At 41.0% G+C, this 22,054-nt stretch overlaps 1 protein-coding gene across 2 annotated transcripts; it reads left to right on the forward strand.

Annotated features, from left to right (window-relative positions):
• Nucleotides 1-127: 127 nt before the first annotated feature.
• LOC139370073 (zinc finger protein 345-like) lies at nucleotides 128-18,270 on the forward strand. 2 transcript variants are annotated; one of them, XM_071109388.1, is made up of 7 exons: nucleotides 128-324; nucleotides 400-587; nucleotides 957-1,054; nucleotides 1,185-1,362; nucleotides 5,170-5,407; nucleotides 13,370-13,374; nucleotides 16,856-18,270. In XM_071109388.1, the coding sequence occupies exons 1-7, from the start codon at nucleotides 248-250 to the stop codon at nucleotides 18,028-18,030; spliced, it is 1,959 nt and encodes a 652-aa protein (XP_070965489.1). In that variant the 5' UTR covers nucleotides 128-247; the 3' UTR covers nucleotides 18,031-18,270. The 2 variants fall into 2 exon arrangements, with proteins under 2 accessions (XP_070965489.1, XP_070965488.1); XM_071109387.1 differs by lacking the exons at nucleotides 128-324; nucleotides 400-587; nucleotides 957-1,054; ... (1 more) ...; nucleotides 5,170-5,407; nucleotides 13,370-13,374 and adding exons at nucleotides 12,583-13,069; nucleotides 13,433-13,530; nucleotides 13,663-13,840 and having other exon boundaries at nucleotides 16,760-18,270.
• Nucleotides 18,271-22,054: the final 3,784 nt, after the last annotated feature.

Below are 22,054 nucleotides of genomic sequence, written 5' to 3' on the forward strand. Positions count from 1 at the left end.
TTCAGGAACAACAAAGCGCCAACTCTTTCAACCACCTCGATAGCTTGCTAGACAACATAAAACTGAAAGATTGATGTTTTAGGCCATGTTAATGTGCATTAGCTAATCGCAGTGTTTAAAACACATTTCAGTTGACGTTAACTTGAACCTAATGTGTTTGTTCAATTTGCAAATTTGTTAAAGATTGATACTGAGCCTAGCACTAGGCTATTCGCTAATGCTAACTAGCTAGCTAACATCCCTGACCATGAGCTCATTAAACTACTCATCCCCTGCTGAAGAAGAGGATGTCTGCTGTCCGGAGAAAGAAGCTCTGGCGCTGAACATTGTCGTGAAAGACGAAGAGGAGGATATTACAGTGAAAGGAGAGAAAGATGCTCTGCCGCTGAACATTGTCGTGAAAGACGAAGAGGAGGATATTACAGTGAAAGGAGAGAAAGAACCTTTCAGAATGGAAGAGGAGGCTGTTATAGGGAAAGAAGAGAAAGCATCCTCTTCCTCTCTAAAAGGTTCTATCTCAGTAAAGGTGAAGGAGGAAGACGTTTTGGGAGTGAAAGAGGAGGAGACAGAATATCTCATTAACACCAGTGAGTATTGTCTTAAAAACAGGGGCACAAACTATGCAGTTGTTGAACTAATGTGTGGTTTTTAAGGGGCATTCTACTTAAGTTATTCACTTCAGTGTGATGTTCAGTACTATATAAATTGTTAAAGGGTCAATCTGCCATTGCTACATATATTTTTGGGACTTTTAAATGAGATTTAATTATATATAACAGGCTTTTAAAATGTAATAATGGAGCATAATTTATACTTAAAATATCAAAGGGACACAAAAGGCACCCAATTAATTTAGAGATATTAATGCCTCTGATAAGACCCTATGACTGTAATAGACAGTAATAATTGATGATGGTAATAAGTTCACCATCTGTTTGATGTTCTCGTTCAAACAGGAGAGAGACATGACTATCGTGGATCCTCTGGGGAGCCTCAACAACATCCTGATGCTGACGAGACAGAGAAGAGTCTCTCCAGATCAGAACACCAGATGGTACAGCTTGGTCTGGTCTAGCATACAGCTTGCTCTATCTGGGTCTGGGTTTCTGTAAGGCACTTTATGACAACAGTGACATCAGCATCCATAATGATATGTGTCTGTGTCCCCTCTTTATGGTTACCAGGACAATGCTAGCCCTTCCGCCCTCCCGGAGTCCCTCTATCGTGCCTCTCCCGGTAGCACCTTACTACTGGGTATGAAGAGGTTGTCTGTGCTGCTGGTGGACTGCAGGAAAACAACAGGGCTGAGTGGAACTGTGAGAGGAGGAGAAGAGAAGAAAGGATCAGATTTGACACATCAAAGTAAGTGCTGTAGTTTAGTTTGAACAAATAAATAGATCTGCCCACTGGTATCTGTTACCAGGACAACCAGCAGAGTTGTGTTAGTTGACAGGAAGATAGACTGGTGTATATGGATGTTATGAAGGAGTTCCCACATGCTGGGCACGTGTTGGCTACTTTTCCGTCACTCTGCGGTCCAACTCATCCCAAACCATCTCAATTTGAGTTGAGGTCGGGTGATTGTGAAGGCCAGGTCATCTGATGCAGCACTCCATCACTCTCCTTCTTGGTCAAATAGCACTTACACAGCCTGGTTGTGGTTGGGTCATTGTCCTGTTGAAAAACAAATGATAGTCCCACTAAGCACAAACCAGATGGGATGGTGTATCGCTGCAGAATGCTGTGGTAGCGATGCTGGTTAAGTGTGACTTGAATTCTAAATAAATCACCAGCAAAGCACCATCACTCATGAATGCTCATCAATGCTTCACGGTGGGAAACACACATGTGGAGATCATCCGTTCACCTACTCTGCGTCTCACAGACATGTCGGTTGGAACCGGAAATCTCAAATTTGGACTCATCAGACCAAAGGACAGATTTCCACCGGTCCATTGCTCAAGCTTCTTGATTCACACAGTCTCCTCTGAACAGTTGATGTTGAGTTGTGTCTCTTAATTGAACTCTGTAAATCAGTTTCATCGTAGCAGAGGTAACTCTGGGTCTTCCTTTCCTGTGGAGGTCCTCATGAGAGCCAGTTTCATCATAGCAGAGGTAACTCTGGGTCTTCCTTTCCTGTGAAGGTCCTCATGAGAGCCAGTTTCATCATAGCAGAGGTAACTCTGGGTCTTCCTTCCCTGTGGAGGTCCTCATGAGAGCCAGTTTCATCATAGCAGAGGTAACTCTGGGTCTTCCTTTCCTGTGGAGGCCCTCATGAGAGCCAGTTCCATCATAGCAGAGGTAACTCTGGGTCTTCCTTTCCTGTGGAGGTCCTCATGAGAGCCAGTTTCATCATAGCAGAGGTAACTCTGGGTCTTCCTTTCCTGTGGAGGTCCTCATGAGAGCCAGTTTCATCATAGCAGAGGTAACTCTGGGTCTTCCTTTCCTGTGGAGGTCCTCATGAGAGCCAGTTTCATCGTAGCTTTTGATGTTTTTTGCGACTGTGCTTAAAGAAACTTTCAATGTTCTTGAAATATTCGGTATTGACTGACCATGATTGGCTCAAACGCACTAAGAAGGAAAAATACAAATTAATATTTAAACAAGGCACACCTGTTAATTGAAATGCTTTCCAGATGACTACCTCATGAAGCTGGTTGAGAGAATGCCAAGAGTGTGCAAAGCTGTCATCAAGACAAAGGGGGGCTACTTTGAAGAATCTCAAATATAAAATATATTTTGATTTGTTTAACACATGATTCCATTTGTGTTATTTTATAGTGTTGATGTCTTCACTATTATTCTACAATGTAGAAAATAGTTTTGAAAAATAAAGAAAAACCCTTGAATGAGTAGGTGTGTCCACCTTTGACTGGTTCTCTATACACAGTGTGGAGAACAAGTATTTAACACACTGCCGATTTTGCAGGTTTTCCTACTTACAAAGCATTTAGAGGTCTGTAATTTTTATCATAGGTACACTTAAACTGTGAGAGACGGAATCTAAAACAAAAATCCAGAAAATTCCATTGTATGATTTTTAAGTAATTAATTTGCATTTTATTGCATGACATAAGTATTTGATACATCAGAAAAGCAGATTTTAATATTTGGTACAGAAACCTTTGTTTGCAATTACAGAGATCATATGTTTCCTGTAGTTCTTGACCAGGTTTGCACACACTGCAGCAGGGATTTTGGCCCACTCCTCCATACAGACCTTCTCCAGATCCTTCAGGTTTCGGGCCTGTCGCTGGGCAATACGGACTTTCAGCTCGCTCCAACAATTTTCTATTGGGTTCAGGTCTGGAGACTGGCTAGGCCACTCCAGGACCTTGAGTTGCTTCTTACGGAGCCACTCCTTAGTTGCCCTGGCTGTGTGTTTCGGGTCGTTGTCATGCTGGAAGACCCAGCCACGACCCATCTTCAATACTCTTACTGAGGGAAGGAGGTTGTTGGCCAAGATCTCGCGATACATGGCCCCATCCATCCTCCCCTCAATACAGTGCAGTCGTCCTGTCCCCTTTGCAGAAAAGCATCCCCAAAGAATGATGTTTCCACCTCCATGCTTGACGGTTGGGATGGTGTTCTTGGGGTTGTACTCATCCTTCTTCTTCCTCCAAACATGGCGAGTGGAGTTTAGACCAAAAAGCTCTATTTTTGTCTCATCATACCACATGACCTCCCATTCCTCCTCTGGATCATCCAGATGGTCATTGGCAAACTTCAGACGGGCCTGGACATGCGCTAGCTTGAGCATGGGGACCTTGCGTGCGCTGCAGGATTTTAATCCATGACGGCATAGTGTGTTACTAATGGTTCTTTTTGAGACTGTGGTCCCAGCTCTCTTCAGGTCATTGACCAGGTCCTGCCGTGTATTTCTGGGATGATCCCTCACCTTCCTCATGATCATTGATGCCCCACAAGGTGAGATCTTTCATGGAGCCCCAGACCGAGGGTGATTGACCGTCATCTTGAACTTCTTCCATTTTTTAACAATTGCACCAACAGTTGTTGCCTTCTCACCAAGCTGCTTGCCTATTGTCCTGTAGCCCATCCCAGCCTTGTGCAGGTCTACAATTTTATCCCTGATGTCCTTACACCCTCTCTGGTCTTGGCCATTGTGGAGAGGTTGGAGTCTGTTTGATTGACTGTGTGGACAGGTGTCTTTTCTACAGGTAACGAGTTCAAACAGGTGCAGTTAATACAGGTAATGAGTGGAGAACAGGAGGGATTCTTAAAGAAAAACGTGAGAGCCGGAATTGTTACTGGTTGGTAGGTGATCAAATACTTATGTCCTGCAATAAAATGCAAATTAATTATTATTAATTACTTAAAAATGTGATTTTCTGGATTTTTGTTTTAGATTCCGTCTCTCACAGTTGAAGTGTACCTATGATAAAAAATTACAGACCTCTACGTGCTTTGTAAGTAGGAAAACCTGCAAAATCGGCAGTGTATCAAATACTTGTTCTCCCCACTGTATGTATATACTGAACAGATATGAAAACAACAATTTCAATGATTTACAGTTCAAATTAGGAAAGTAGTCAACGTAAATACATTTATTAGGCCCTAATCTATGGACTTCACATGACTGGGCAGGGGCGCAGCAATTGGTGGGTCTGTTGGGGCGTAAAGCCCACCCACTTGGGAGCCAGGCCCAGCGAATCAGAATTAGTTTTCCCCACAAAAGGGCTTTGTTAAATAGTCCTCAAGGATAAATACTCCTCAGTTTCATCAGATGTCCGGGTGGCTGATCTCAGACGATGTGGAGGTCCTTGATCTGCGGTTGTGAGGCCTGTTGGACGGACTTCCAAATTCTCTAAAAAATACATTGGAGGCGGCTGATGGTAGAGAATGCAACATTAAATTCTCTGGTAGCAGCTCCAGTGGATATTCCTGCAGTCCCCAATCCATTTGCACACTCCCTCAAAACTTGAGACATCTGTGGCATTGTGTTGTGTGACAACTGTATATTTTAGAGTGGCTTTTTATTGTGCCCAGCACAAGGTACACCTATGTAATGCTGTTTAATCAGCTTTTTGATATGCTACACCTGTCACGTGGATGGATTATCTTGGCAAAGCAATGTAAACTAATTTACACAAAATTGGAGAGTGGAGGTTTCATTCTGGTCTCTTTTTATATAAACACTGTCTTTGAAAGGAGGAAAACCAAACTTGGAGGAACCAAAGACCTCCACAACATCAAGACGACACCTCTGCTCCCAGATCAAGTTAGGAAGCCTGAAAAGACCTGAGAGGACACACACGGGAGAGAAGCCATACCATTGCGGCCAGTGTGGAAAGAGTTTTAGCCTGTTAGGAAGCCTGAAGGCTCATGAGCGAATACACTCAGGAGAGAAGCCATACCATTGCGGCCAGTGTGGAAATAGTTTTAGCCAGTTAGGAAACATGAAAAGACATAGGAGGATACACACAGGGGAGAAGCCATACCACTGCTCCCATTGCGGAAAGAGTTTTAACCATTTACTTAACATGAAAAGACATGAGAGGATACACACAGGAGTGAAGCCTCACCATTGCTCCCAGTGTGGAAAGAGTTTTATGCAGTTAGGTATCCTCAAAGATCATTTGCGAATACACACAGGGGAGAAGCCTTACTACTGCTCCCATTGTGGAAAGAGTTTTAACCATTTAGTTAACATGAAAAGACATGAGAGGATTCACACAGGAGTGAAGCCTCACCATTGCTCCCAGTGTGGAAAGAGTTTTATGCAGTTAGGTATCCTCAAAGATCATTTGCGAATACACACAGGGGAGAAGCCTTTCCTTTGCGCCCAGTGTGGAAAGAGTTTTAGCCAGTCAGGAAACCTGAAAGTGCATGAGCGAATTCACACAGGGAAGAAATCTTACCACTGATCCCAACGTGCAATGCGTTTTTACCCAATTAGGACACCTGAAAGAAGACATGAGACCGCACACGGGGGAGAAGCTTTACAAATGTTCAGACTGGGGGGAAGGCATTTTACTCATCAGAATCCACACAGGAGAGAATGTTTACTTGTTTATATATAAATATTTCTGGATTTTTTTTCCTCATTTTGTCTGTGATAGTTGTAGTGTACCTATGATGAAAATTACAGGCCTCTCTCATCTTTTTAAGTGAATTTGCACAATTGGTGGCTGACTAAATACTTTTTTGCCCCACTAAGTGTATGTAAACTTCCAACTTCAAATGTATATTATTTGAAATGCTAATCCTTTGCACACGAATGCTCACTCATTCAGGAATAATTGCAGTCAATATATATTTACGCCGTTGTGATCTGTTGGAATCCGGTCCGTCTGCTGGAGAGTTCATCTGAGTCTCTCTCCTTCTGTTTCCCTGAAGTTCAAAGTCTTTCTTGGTTAGAATGGATACCTCAGATTACCATTCAGAAATGTTCTCATAGAATAGATGTTTCGGCGGTTGTCGTCATTCGCATCCCAAGTTTACATCATTTCTAGCTGCCCCCACAGACCTACCAATGCTCTTACTCTGTTGGGATTGATAGTCTCAGAGTTGAACCATTTCCAGCCGTGTAGCCAATGCTCCACGTGGGATGGTTTTCTAGTCTTGGTACTCAAATGTGCCACCTCAGCTTACACCAAGGTATGCGTTGTCTAAACTATTCGCAATCACAGCTCATGCTGTGATTGGTTTGCTCAGTCTGAAGAGGATTTTTTTTTAGGAGTGGCTTTTATTCGTAACAATAGGATAGGCGGTTCCATGACACCAGATCATGTCTGTGCCCTCGGGGACGGACCAATGACTTAGTTAAACCAATAGGATAGGCGGTTCCATGACACCAGATCATGTCTGTGTTCTCGGGGACGGACCAATGACTTAGTTAAACTTTTAAAGGAATACAATTCTCTCACATTAAAGGTTTAACATCACAATTCATATATAGTTGCATCTTTACTCATTCATTTCATACAATAATTAGATGCAAACCCCATAATTGAGAAATGTACACATTCAGAGACATAGTTATGTGTTTTTCCTGTCCTCTCTGAGGTCACCAAATGAAACACACTCAACATAACTGTCCCTTAAGTGTCCACAGTCCCTTCCCACACTCTCAAAGGTGGACATATAGTTTAATTTTGCCATTTTGGGGATTTAGGAGTTCGGCCATGTGAATTCCTTTGTTCACTCTGTGGTCTCTCTCTGTATTAAAAGGGTGAGAGAGTCTCTGCCAGGTATTTACGACCTGAGATAACAGAACCTGGGTGTAGGAGAGGGGGAAGCCACAATCTATACCCAGAAAAGGCCACATCATGACAATATGGAGTATTTCAGTTTGAATATAATGTAAATCAGTTTCCTTGTGTTCAAATGTAGGATAGATCAGATTCCATGTGTTTAAATGGTCCTTTTTTAAACTCTTTGTGTGTGTTTATCTGGGTGTGTCTTTTTCCTCCAGCACTACAGATAATCAAGTGATATTTGGATGTGATGCATTAGTTCCATTGTTGACATCTGCATTGTTGGCCCACTGAGGATTTAATGAAATGAAAATGTTCAGACTCTGTAATGGAAAATGTTTGTGTGTCCACATAACTGAGTGTGTGACTAACCTTGTGAAACTGTATTATAAGCTCCTGTTCTTGGGAGTATCATCCTGTGTTGCAAACCAATTTGCACCTGTGTCCTTGTATGAATAAAGTCCCTCCCAGGAACAGGAAACTATAAAGATATGTGCTCATCACCCAATGCTTCAGGAATTCAGACTGTCTACACTGCGCTGTTATTCTCTCTGAGCTCAGAAATAAAGAATCTTGGTTTGACTTGGACTCCAGCAGATCCTTATTTTATAATATCCACCACAACTCTCCCACAGATTGCTGTGTATTATTGTCTCAATGAAGAGTTCCTCTTTCGACTTTCCTGGGGGCATTTACAAACCTCCCACAGGTTCAATAAACGTTGTTACCTGAATGATGAGATTATTATGGGTGAGAGCAATTATTTGAATTGTCAAATTGCAACCAAGCATTGGTCATCATGTCACCAGATTAAGACCCTCAAAATGTATTGGAATTGAGCATCAAGCTCATCACATGTATTTTCACCAACCTGTAAAGTTCTTAACTTATTTCATCTGTAGCCTAATAAACTACGTGGTTTTCCAAGTTTTAGAGGGAGGACCACACAACATATCATCACGTGACTCCAAGTTAACTAAGACATGATGGTTATTATATAAATATTTGTACATAAAGGAGTTTCCATCGCCATTTCTCACTAAAACGTTTTTACTGACACAACCCACCATGTCAAACGAACTAACATCGTCTGTCGCCATTTATAAAATGTTCAGGCATAACCTGTTTCCATCAGCCCAGTCATTACTTTGGAAATGGTTGGATCAATATCCACCTTCATGATGTGGATGAAGCCTGATTTGGAATGTCTGAGTAGTTCTATATGATGTCATAATTCACCCCTCTGATAATCAAGTGATATTTGGAATGTCTGAGTAGTTCTATATGATGTCATAATTCACCCCTCTGATAATCAAGTGATATTTGGAATGTCTGAGTAGTTCTATCTGATGTCATAATACACCCCTCTGATAGTGATACATTTGTTACTTACAGGGCACCACTGCCCCTGACCAGCTGAATGCAGGTGGGCTCTCCTGTCAACATGGGGCTCCTGCTGCAGGTAGCCTAGCGGTTAACAGTGTTGGGCCAGTAACTGAAAGATCCCTTGTTTGAATCCCAGAGAGGACTAGGTGGAAAATCTGTCAATGTGCCCTTGAGGGCTGCAACAGGAGCCTCATGTTGACAGGAGAGCCCACCTGCACTCAGCTGGCCAGGTGTCTTAACAGGAACAAGCTTTGGCCCACCTGTATTTTTTCCCATTCTTCTCTGCAGATCCTCTCAACCTCTGTCAGGTTGGATGGGGAGCGTCGCTGCACAGCTATTTTCAGGTCTCTCCAGAGATGTTTGATCGGGTTCAAGTCCAGGCTCTGGCAGGGCCACTCAAGGACATTCAGAGACTTGTCCCAAAGCCACTTCTATGTTGTCTTCGCTGTGTGCTTAGGGTCGTTGTCCTGTTGGAAGGTAAACCTTTGCCCCAGTCTGAGGTCCTGCGTGCTCTGGAGCAGGTTTTCATCAATTATCTCTCTGTACTTTATTTTTATTTAATTTATTTATTATTGAACCTTTATTTAACTTGGCAAGTCAGTTAAGAACAAATTCTTATTTACAACGGTGGCCAACCAAAAGGCAAAAGGCCTCCTATGGTGGCTGGGATTCAAAACAAGGATACATCCCTAGCCAAGGTCCTTCTTCAGTGGCTTCTTCCTTGCTGAGCGGCCTTTCAGGTTATGTTGATATAGGACTCATTTTACTATGGATATAGATATTTTTGTACCTGTTTCCTCCAGCATCTTCACAAGGTCCTTTGCTGTTGTTCTGGGACTGGTTTGCACTTTTCGCACCAACGTATGTTGATCTCCAGGAGACAGAACAAGTCTCCTTCCTGAGCGGTATGACGGCTGTGTGGTCCCATGGTGTTTATACTTGCATATACTATAGTTTGTCAACTACTTTTTAAAACTTTTTATTTTGGGAATATTTTCTCAACCCTTATTTTTCTTATCTACGTTGTTGGTTAAGGGCTTGTCAGTAAGCATTTCACGTTAAGATCTACACCTGTTGTATTCAGCGCATGTGACAAATCATATTTGATTGTAACTAAATATGGAGTTTCAATGTTACGGTCTTTGATACAATTATATTTTTGAAACTCAGGCTGTGTGTGTTTATCTGCGTCATTCCTTGATCATTCCTTGTGGTCCTGTAGCTCAGTTGGTGGAGTATAGTGCTTGTTAAACCAGGGTAGTGGGTTTGATTCCTGGGAACACCCATATGTAATGTGTTTGCACACATGACTGCAAATCCCTTTGGATAAAAGTGTCTGCTAAATTGCAGATGTATCCACTGATTATACCAAACATCTGGAACACCTTCCTAATATGGAGTTGGACCCTCCCCTTTTCCCCTCAGAACCGCCTCAATTCGTCGGGGCATGGACTCTACAAGGTGTCGAAAGCATTCCACAGGGATGCTGGCCCATGTTGACTCCAATGCTTCCCACAAATGTGTCAAATTGGCTGGGTGTCTTTTGGGTGCAGTGGGGTCTCCTCAGAGGAGGAAGGGGAGAACCATCGTCCTCAGTTATTTTCAGAAAAATAAAAATTGTAAAATATTTAAAAGTGGTCCTTTTTAGATAAAACTATACTAAATATAATCACGTCACCAAATAATTTATTAAAACATACTATTTTGCATCCTCCATCCTCCTCTGGTTACATTGACTTCAATACAAAACCTAGGAGGCTCATGGTTCTCAAGCCCTTCCATAGACTTACACAGTAATTATGACAACTTCTGGAGGACGTCCTCCAACCTATCAGAGCTCTTGCAGCATGAACTGACATGATGTCCAACCAATGAAAGGATCAAAGAATGTATCTAGTACTGAAAGCATAAGCTACAGCTAGCTAGCACTGCAGTGCATAACATGTGGTGAGTAGTTGACTAAAAGAGAGAAAAATACAATAGTTGAACAGTTTTGAACAAATTATTTTATTCCAAAATGAAGGAGAAGCGAGAGAGAGATATTTCGTCATTTATTTTCCACTTTCAGTTTCACTTACTTAGCTAGCAAATGCAGCTATCTAGTTTAGTCTACTCAAACACTTGGCTCAAACAGAGGCATGCTATGTTAGCTAGCTGGCTATGACTATCCAACACAACACTGGAACTCTTCCAAGTCAAGGCAAGCTTTTGGTTTTACTAATTTATTGCCACTGGGACCCGCCAAGGTAAGTGCTAAACTGCTTACTGACTGTACACTGTAACGTTACTGCATGATTGTAGCAGGTTTACTCACGAGTTAGTTCTATTAGCTCTGTTGACTATGATGTTATTTTAGCTAATATGTTGACAACAATGTAAGCTGTGTGTAGCAGTTATGAAATGGTTTGGCTTGGAAAGGTTTTTTCTCCTGGTGACATACAGCTGATGTGTTGTGCATTGAAGTACAGAAACAAAGGGAGAAGGTGATAAGAGGAGAGCACATAGATGCAAGAAGGAATACAACGTGTCTGTAATGAAAGTGAACTGTGTTTATGCATGATCAGGGGTGTATTCATTCCGCCGATTCTGTTGACAAACGTTTAAATGGAACAAAACGGGGATAAACATACCTGAATTTGTCCAGTGATATCTCTATTTCAGCTAGATGCAGGCGAGAGTGTGCAAGGCAGTATTGAATGTGTCACTGTCTGTCATCGCAAAATGTTCTCTCGACCTGTGTGAACCTACATTCTAAACTTTCATTCATAGGCTAGGTTGCTACCTCATGATGGGTATAGGGACAATTAGAGTATCATGTAGTAGCCTAAACCTATTGCTGTTACATTGAACAGGGTGAGTGAAATATGAATGACAGTCGTCCAATATGCTGTGATAGAATTAAGGCCATGCTCATAAAAAAACAAATCGTCCTGCCTCATCTTTAACGGCACAAACCACCACTGTTTGGGTGGTGGACCACTCTGGGTACACATGGGAACTGTTGAGCTGAAAAACCCAGCAGCGTTGCAGTTCTTGACACAATCCGGCACGCCTGGCACCTACTACCATACCCCGTGCAAAGTAACTTAAATATTTTGTCTTCCCCATTAACTCTCTAAATGGCACACATGCACAATCCATGTCTCATGTCTCAAGGCTTAAAAATCCTTATTTAACCTGTCTCCCCCCTTCATCTACACGGATTGAAGTGGATTTAACTAGTGACATCAGTAAGGGATCATAACTTTAGCCTGGATTCACCTGGCCAGTCTATGTCATGGAAGGAGCAGCTGTTCTTAATGTTTTGTCTACCCAGTGTAAAGCACTACAGATAATCAAGTGCTATTTGCATGTGATGCATTTGTTCTGTTGTTTACAGGATGATTTGTATCTTATAGAGCGTGGCTTTAAGGGAATAGTATGGTCACATGTAGATAAAAAGAATGTGAAAAATGAACAGAGAAAATGTATATCAACACACTACCTATTCATAGAAGTATTTATTAATCATCTACATATTCATATTGAGCTTCTACGTCTGTGTACAGGAACGTATTATTTGGAAGAGAAAATATATCAGTTTATTGTTAAATAATTATGACGTTCTTTCCAATACAAAAAGTGTAGTAACTATTGTTTCCAAACTGCGTTACCGACTCCAGCCAGCAGATGGCGATGTGTGTCTTTCAGTTGACTCTTCTTTCGTGACGTATAATGGACTGGACGGGACTCTTCTTCAGGAACAACAAGGCGCAAACTCTTTCAACCACGTCGGTAGCTTGCTAGCCAACATAAAAGTGAAAGATTGACGCTTTAGACCATCTTAATGTACATTATCTAATCTCAGTGTTTTAAACACAGTTCTGTTGACGTATTAACTGGTTAACTGTAACCTAATTTGCAAACTTGTTAAAGATTGATGCTGAGCCTAGCACTAGGCTAGTCGCTAATGCTAACTAGCTAGCTAACATCCCTGACCATGAGCTCATTAAAGTACTCATCCCCTGCTATAGAAGAGGAGGTCTGCTGTTTGGAGAAAGAAGTTCTGGCGCTGAACATTGAAGAAGAGGATGAGGTTACAGTGAAAGAAGAGAAAGAAGCTTTTAGAATGAAAAAGGAGGAAGATGAGACTGTTATAGTGAAGGAAGAAGATGCTGTTATAGTGGAAGAACATTTCAGAATGAAAAAGGAGGAAGAGGAGACTGTTATAGTGAAGGAAGAAGATGCTGTTATAGTGGAAGAACATTTCAGAATGAAAAAGGAGGAAGAGGAGGCTGTTATAGTGAAGGAAGAAGATGCTGTTATAGTGGAAGAACATTTCAGAATGAAAAAGGAGGAAGAGGAGACTGTTATAGTGAAAGAAGAGAAAGAACCGTTTAGAGAGGAAGAGGATGCTATCTCAATAAAGGTGAAGGAGGAATACGTTTTTGGAGTGAAAGAGGAGACAGAATATCAGATTAACACCAGTGAGTACTGTCTTAAACAGGGACACAAACTATGCCGTTGTTGAACTAATGTGTGGTTTTTAAGTGGCATTCTACTGAAGTTCTACACTTGAATATGTTGTTCAGTACTGTAGGAATTGTTAAAGGGTCAATCTGCCATTGGTTCATATATTTTAGGGACTTTTCAATTAGATGTATTGAATTCTCCATGTGGTCTATATTAAAGTTCCCCTCATCTAGTATAACAGGCTTTTAAAATTCAATATTGAAGCATAATCTCTACTTAAAATATCAAAGGGACATATTCATGCCTCTTGTAAGACCCTGTGATTTTATTAGACGGTTATAAGTTTACTACTCATTTTGATGTTCTCATTAACACAGGAGAGAGACATGACTATGGTGGATCCTCTGGGGAGCTTCAACAACATCCTGATGCTGATGAGGCAGAGAAGAGTCGCTCCAGATCAGAACACCAGATGGTACAGCTTGGTCTGGACTAGCAAACAGCTTTCTCTCGCTTGGGGGCTGGGTTTCTGTAAAGCACTTTATGACAAAAGTGACATCAGCATCCATAATGATGTGCGTCTGTGTCCCCTCTTTATGGTTACCAGGACAACACTAGCCCTTCGTCCCTCCCAGAGTCTCTGTATCGTGCCTCTCCCGGTAGCACCTTACTGCTGGGTATGAAGAGGTTGTCTGTGCTGCTGGTGGACTGCAGGAAAACAATGGGGCTGAGTGGAACTGTGGGAGGAGGAGAAGAGATGAAAGGATCAGATTTGACACATCAAAGTAAGTGCTGTAGTTTAGTTTGAACAAATACAATAGATCTGCCCACCGGTATCTGTTACCAGGATAACCAGCAGAGTTCTGTTAGTTGACAGGAAGATAGACTGGTGTATATGGATGTTATGAATATCATAACACTGAAAAAGGATTCTGCCAATGAAAAGAGAGAAACCAATAGACCATATAAAACCTTGATGAAAGTTAGCTTTGGAGAGAAAGTTTCAAGATGATCCAATGTAAGGTGCTTGTTTTACAAAAGCTTTTCCTTAAAACATTATGGATGTTACATTGCCTGTCCCAGTCAACGCCCCTATCTTTACAAGACTGTAGAACAGGCAAACTAAACTCAGGACTTTGGTCATTAATTAACTAGTACTGAAGAAAAGCTGTGATCAGGCTGCCCACTCAAGCAAAAGCTTCGAACTGTAACCAGTGCCGGCAACCTTGTTCAGGTTATCAATCAACCTACCAGGGTAGTGACAAACAGTAGAGGAATGAAATCATCAACATGGCTTGATCATATCTTTACTAATGCTGCAGAAATGGGTTTTAAAGCAGTGTCCAGATCCATCAGATGTAGTGATCACAATATAGTAGCCATGTCTAGGAAAACCACCGTTCCAAAGGCTGGGCCTAATATTGTGTATAAGAGGTCATACATTTTTTGTAGTGATTCCTATGTTGTTGATGTAAATAATATTTATTGGTCCGTGGTGTGTAATGATGAGCAACCAGACACTGCCCTTGACACGTTTGAAACTGCTTATCCCAGTTACTAATAAGCAGCACCCATTAAGAAAATGACTGTAAAAACTGTTAAATCCACGTGAATTGATGAGGAATTTTAAAAATGGTATGATGAAGTGGGAGGCAAAAGAGATGGCATATAGGTCTGGCTGTATAACTGATTGGCAAACCTATTGCAAATTGAGACATCATTTGACTAAACTGAATAAAAATAAGAAAGTACACAATGAAACAAAGATAAATTACATGAAGAATGATAGTAAAAATCTTTGGAGCATCTTCAATGAAATTTTGGGCAAATAAAATCTACAATGACAAGTCACTGGTGTCTGACAACGTGGATGGAAAATTGAGGATAATAGCGGCCGATATTGCCATTCCTATTTGCCTTGTCTTTAATTTAAGCCTACTAGAAAGTGTGTGCCCTCAGGCCTGGAGGGAAGCTAAAGTCATTCCACTACCCAAGAATAGTAAAGCTCCCTTTACTGGCTTAAATAGCTGACCAATCAGCCTGTTACCAACCCTTACAATTTTGGGAAAAAAATATTTGACCAGATACAATGCTGTTTTACATTAAACAAATATAGACTTTTAGCTTATAGGGAAGTTCATTCAACAAGCACAGCACTTGCAAATTACTGACTGGCTGAGAGAAATTGATGATAAAATATTGTTAGGGCTGTTTTGTTTGACTCAGTGTGGCTTTTGACATTATCGATCGTAGTCTGCTGCTGAAAAAAACGTATGGCTTTACACCCCCTGCTATATTGTGGATAAAGAGTTTTTATTTTAAAATATAACCTTTATTTAACTAGGCAAGTCAGTTAAGAACAAATTATTATTTTCAATGACGGCCTAGGACTGCCTTGTTCAGGGGCAGAACGACAGAGTTTTACCTTGTCAACTCGGAGATAAGATCCAGCAATCTCTCGGTTACTGGCCTACCGCTCTAACCACTAGGCTACCTGCCGCACCAGAGCTACCTGTCTAACAGAACACAGAGAATGTTCTTTAATGGAAGCCTGTACAACAAATCGAGATGGTTTGGGATTAGTTGGATCGCAGAGTGAAGGAAAACAAGTTCTCAGCATATGTGGGAACGCCTACAAGACTGTTGGAAAAGGATTCCAGGTGAAGCTGGTTGAGAGAAAGCAAGGGTGGCAACTTTTGAAGAATAAAATATATATTTTATTTTAACACCTGTGGTTACTACATGATTCCATGTGTTTTTAATAATTTTGATGTCTTCTCCATTATTTTGCTATGTAGAAAATAGTAAAAATAAAGAAAAACCCTTGAATGAGTAGGTGAGTCCAACCTTTTGACTGGTACTGTACATTCAATTCCCTGACAACAGCTCCAGTGGACATTCCTGCAGTCAGCATACCAATTGCCCGCTCCCTCAGAGATCTGTGGCATTGTTGTGTGAACAAACTGCACATTTTCGAGTAGCCTTTTATTATCCCCAGCACAGGGTGCACCTGTGTAACAATCACGCTGTTCAATCAGCTTCTTGATATGCCACACCTGTCAGGTGGATGGATTATCTTGGCAAAGAATAAATGTTGACTAACAGTGATGCTCATGAAACATCCAACACTTTACATGTTGCGTTTATATTTTTGTTTATTGTAGTTACTATCAGTTTTAGGAACATTTACCCAAATATTTAACCTTATTTTTTACTTTACCCAAAATATGACATCGGCGATAATCAAAATGTTGAAAATCTGTGAACATCTAAATAAGAAATTGGTCCATTTAAACAGCATGTGTCGAACCCTTTCAACAACGGGGAGATGTTACTGGTGTTCTTTGTATCTTCGACGTAAAAACAAGTTTTGGATTTCCACACAAAATGACTTCTTTAGTTATTTGATGTTTAAGGAAGTGTGTAGGTCACATTCTGTATCATACAGCTATGAAAGTTAAATATTTAGAACCACCTGTTCAATTGGAATCCAGCGACGTCTGTGTCCTCAGTGTCCTAGAACTGTCTAGGTTTTTGTGTTCTGACTTGTAAAATAGGATGAATGAAATAAGTTTGTAATAAGATTGTTAAAACTGGCCTCAGGTTATTGAGAGATCTGATTTAGGATTTACCCTCGTAGCAAGGTTGTTTTATCATGTGGTTTCATCTGGGTCTCTATTAAAAAATAACACTGTCTTTGGCAGGAGAAAGACCAGACTCAGAGGAACCAGAGCCAGGGACGTCCAAACCAGCAAGACGACACCAGTGCTCCCACTGTGGAAAGAGTTTTAACCAGAAAGCACACCTGAAAGCTCATGAGAGAATACACACAGGGGAGAAGCCTTACCACTGCTCCCAGTGTGGACAGTGTTTCAACCAAAAAGCACACCTGAAACAACACGAGATAATACACACAGGGGAGAAGCCTTACCACTGCTCCCAGTGTGGAAAGTGTTTCAAACGGCCTTTTCATCTGAAACAGCATGAGAGAATACACACAGGAGAGAAGCCTTGCCACTGCTCCCAATGTGGAAAGGGTTGTAACGGGTTATGGGACCTGAAACAACATGAGATAATACACACAGGGGAGAAGCCTTACCACTGCTCCCAATGTGGAAAGCGTTGTAACGGGTTACGGGGCCTGAAACAACATGAGATAATACACACAGGGGAGAAGCCTTACCACTGCTCCCAATGTGGAAAGCGTTGTAACGGGTTACGGGGCCTGAAACAACATGAGATAGTACACACAGGGGAGAAGCCTTACCACTGCTCCCAATGTGGAAAGTGTTTCAACAAGAGAGGACTCCTGAAACAGCACGAGAGAGAACACACGGGGGAGAAGCCTCACCACTGCTCCGAGTGTGGAAAGTGTTTCAACCATTCAGGGGAGCTAAAACGACATGAGAGAGTACACACAGGAGAGAAGCCTTACCACTGCTCCCTATGTGGAAAGCCTTTCAACCAGTCGGGGGAGCTGAAACAGCACGAGAGAATACACACTGGGGAGAAGCCTTACCATTGCTCCCAGTGTGGAAGGAGTTTTACCGGTTTAGGGACCCTGAGACACCACGAGAGAATACACACAGGAGAGAAGCCTTACCACTGCTCCCAATGTGGAAAGCGCTTCAACCATTTGGGGGAGCTGAAACAGCATGAGAGAATACACACAGGGGAAAAGCCTTTCCACTGCTCCCAGTGTGGAAAGTGTTTCGGCCTTTCAGGGACGCTGAAACGACATGAGAGAATACACACAGGAGAGAAGCCTTACTACTGCTCCCAATGTGGACAGGGTTGTAGTGCGTTATGGCACCTGAAACAACACGAGAGAACCCACACGGGGGAGAAGCTTTACCACTGCTCCCAGTGTGGAAAGTGTTTCAGCCAATCAGGGACGTTGAAACGACATGAGAGAATACACACAGGGCAGAAGCCTTACCACTCCTCCCAGGGTGCAAAGCTTTTGCCCATTTAGGAAGCCTGAAAGAACACATTAGACTGCACACAGAAAGAGCATGACACAGAGGAGAAGGCTTAGAAAAGCTCAGACTGTGGGAAAACATATTACTCATAACAATCACTTAAATGTCATTAGAGAATCCACACAGGAGAGATAAATTACTTCTCTTAGTGTGTATATTGATATTTCACATCACATTGGCTTAAAATTTATCAGAGAACATACACAGTGCTCCCGTTGTCTTATATTGTTGACTGACAATGTGTTTACCTGTCTTTACCATATAAAATTAAATGGTACAGGGTATACTCAAACATATATTTGACCTACAAAACTAAGGAGATGATACCATCGCTCTGTACCATCACTCATTCATATATCTTTATGTACATATTCTTTATCCCCTTACACTTGTGTCTATAATTAAGGTAGTAGTTTTGGAATTGTTAGCTAGATTACTTGTTGGTTATTACTGCATTGTCGGAACTAGAAGCACAAGCATTTCGCTACACTCGCATTAACATCTGCTAACCATGTGTATGTGACAAATAAAATTGTGCTCATCACCCAATGCTTCAGGAATTCAGACTGTCTACACTGCGCTGTGTAACTCTGTTATTCTCTCTGAGCTCAGAAATAAAAAATATTGGTTTGACTTGGACTCCAGCACATCCTTATTTTATAATATCCACCACAACTCTCCCACAGATTGCTGTTTATCATTGTCTCAATGAAGAGTTCCTCTTTCGACTTTCCTGGGGGCATTTACAAGCCTCCCACTGGTTGAATAAAAGTTTTTACCCGAATGATGAGATTATTATTTTATTTGTCAAATGGCAACCAAGCAACGATCATCATGTCACCAGAATAAGAACCTCAAAATGTATTGGAAAGGAGCATCAAGCTCATCACGTGCACTTTCACCACCCTGTGAAGTTCATAACTTATTTCATCTGTAGCCTAATAAACTACATGGTTTCTCAAGTCATAGTGGGAGGACCACACAACATATCATGTGACTCCAAGTTAACTAAGATGTGGTTGTTATCATTAAGGAGTTTCCACAGCCATTTCTCGCTTAGACATTTTTACTGACACAAATATACAAACAAATTGTCAAACGGAGTAACAAATAGTCTGTCGGCATTTATAAAAGTGTACAGGCATATCCTGTTTCCATCAGCCCGGTCATTACTTTTGAGATGGTTGGATCAATATCCACCTTCATGATGTGGATGAAGCCTGATTTGGAATGTCTGAGTAGTTCTATATGATGTCATAATACACACCTCTGATAATCAAGTGATATTTGGAATGTCTGAGTAGTTCTATCTGATGTCATAATACACCCCTCTGATAGTGATACATTTGTTCCATTGTTTCCATGTCAGTTGGTTTCCCACTCTGATGATTTATATCTGACAGAGGGGCTTTAAATGAATAGTATGGTGACATCTTAGTGTGTCTTTAAATATGATTATTAATCATAAACTCCTATAGCAACAATACACTGCAGCTTTGACATCAAGAAGAGAATGGGCAGATGGGTGGTGGTGCTACTCTATAGGTAAGGCTGTTCAATATGAATGTTCAATACACACAATAGGTTGACTGGGGAGGTGATGTACCACAGTCAAACTCCTGCAATAAGAGCTAAGATGCTAATATTTGTGGTTAGGTTGATCAGTAGCCAGTTATTCTCAAACCAGTTACGAAAAAAATAGACTTATTTTTAAATCGTATATCTTAGTTGTTCCATAGAAAGTATCTGTGAGGGGGAAAATTGTGTTTATACGCTAACATCCAAGCTAAAATCGCCTGCTTATGGAATTTAGCCAATTTTACTAGGATTTTATCAACATTAAAATTACATCAAAGCAAAAATTCTAAACCAGTTATATTTATCGTTCAGTTACCCTAAACCTCTCCCATCTATCTCTGAAGACCATCCAGTCCTATCCTTCAGTTACCCTAAACCTCTCCCATCTATCTCTGTAGACCATCCAGTCCTATTCTAATTGACATATATTTTTAACTGTGATGTTTCACAAAAGTTCTTGACCTTTATATTGTCATAGTTGCTGCAGATAGTAAATAAAAAATAAACATGTTTGCTAAAAGTATTATTATATTATTGATCAATTGTCTATGACTTTACAAATCCCCCAGTAGTGCTGTCTGCAGAGTTAGCTCCAGGTAAATGTTGCCATTCCTTGACATGCGACCAAAAACAAGCTACATAATTACAGAACTAAAACAAATGATCTAATGATTCTGTCTCTTCGCAGCTAAATCTGCAGAGGTTCATTGTATCCCCCATATACAGAACATTGTATTGGTTGAAAGAATTTTGTATAATAATTCAAATTGAAAAATTCCAAGTTTTGAATCTTGCGTCATTCATAATTTTCTTTAATGCAGGGCTGACAGACACGTTTCTTACTTTTTTCCCCTTTCCACCATTTTTGTGGTAATGCTGCAATTAGTTGGTTGTAATTTTGGGTAGTGTAGACATTTCCATATATTTTTGTTATCTGCATGTGTGACAACTCCACCAGTCCTATTTATGATATAATTTACAACGTTTAAACCTTTTTTATGTATTACATTTTACTTTGATTTTTTTAATCAATTAGTATATTTGAGGTTAACCACAATTTTTTTAACCTAATTCCATTTTCTCCTTTTTGTTTTTCCAGGTTTCTGACATGTCCCTGATTTTCTGGTTAACAACAACATTGGATGTTCTAAGTTCACAACAATACTTAAACCACATCAGGAGACCACTTTTGATGTCTGAGAAAAATCTAAGAAATTTTCATTTTTGTGTGTAGATACCCTTTAATTCAAGTGGCACCAGCAAGAGCCTTGCTTGGTAAGTGGTGTCTCTGTAGCACACATGTGATTGCAGAGTCTGCTGAACAAATCACAACTGGATTGATGCTAATATTCATGATATCATTCTGCCAGGGAGGCATGAACTACTTTGTAGTTAACATTTAATTGACAAGGTTTGTGGGGAAGCTTTTTCATCAACCAGAAAATGGTTGTCATTAGCATCATCGCTAACAGCTACACATAGTGGATCATTAGCATCATCGCTAACAGCTACACATAGTGGATCATTAGCATCATCGCTAACAGCTACACATAGTGGTAGACTGCACTCAGACAGGGGCATTTCCTGGCTGATTAATCTGATTAAAGTTGAAGGGAAATACAAATCACATAGGCAAATTTAATGACAATTTTGAGGCAGAGAGTTCAGAATAACTATAACAAAAAATGAATACAAATTATACCAGGGCACTTTAGAGACTGGAAGGGTAAAGGGGCATGTGCTCTCACAGGTAGAGACATATCTGTCCATGTTACCTTTTGCAAAGTGGGCACTGCTTCATGTGGAAACACCACCACTCACCTAAATAGCCCACATGCCGCTGGGTGAGAAGTTTTTTAAAATTGTTTTTGGGCAGAATTATGTGAGGTGTTGTTAGTGGTGAGCCTTGGTCCATTTAGCTCGGAATATGCCACCCTTGTCAATCTGTCACCTAATCCTGCCTAATGGGCAGGTCAGCCCTGGAGGAAAGTATTGGCTGTAAGAAGTAAGAGAACATAACATCTGGTTGTTTTTAAATGACTTCTTTTGACATTGCTTTATTTTTGTTCCGATCTGTGTTGCTCACTCCAGTCAGCAGATGGCGATGTGAGTTTTTCAGGTGATGCTTCTTGCGTGACGTATAATCTAGTGGACGGAACAGGAGGCTTCTTCAACAGAGACAAAAGGCTTCCGTTTCAACCAATGCGGTGGTTTGCTAGCGAACATAGATCCGCAGCGTTTAAGCTCTTTAGTCTAATCTTGTGTATATTAATCTTAGTGTTTGAAACACAATTCTGTTTACGCATCTACTTGTTAATTTAAACGTAGTTTGCTTCTTAAATTAGCGAATGTGTTAACTTGATACTGCACAAGGCTAATCGCCCGGAGCATGAGGTCACGAAACTAGACGGAGAAAGATCTGGTGAAAGGAGAGGAAGA

The sequence above is a fragment of the Oncorhynchus clarkii genome, chromosome 17 (assembly GCF_045791955.1).
Source record: "Oncorhynchus clarkii lewisi isolate Uvic-CL-2024 chromosome 17, UVic_Ocla_1.0, whole genome shotgun sequence".
Classification (NCBI taxonomy): Eukaryota; Metazoa; Chordata; class Actinopteri; order Salmoniformes; family Salmonidae; genus Oncorhynchus; species Oncorhynchus clarkii.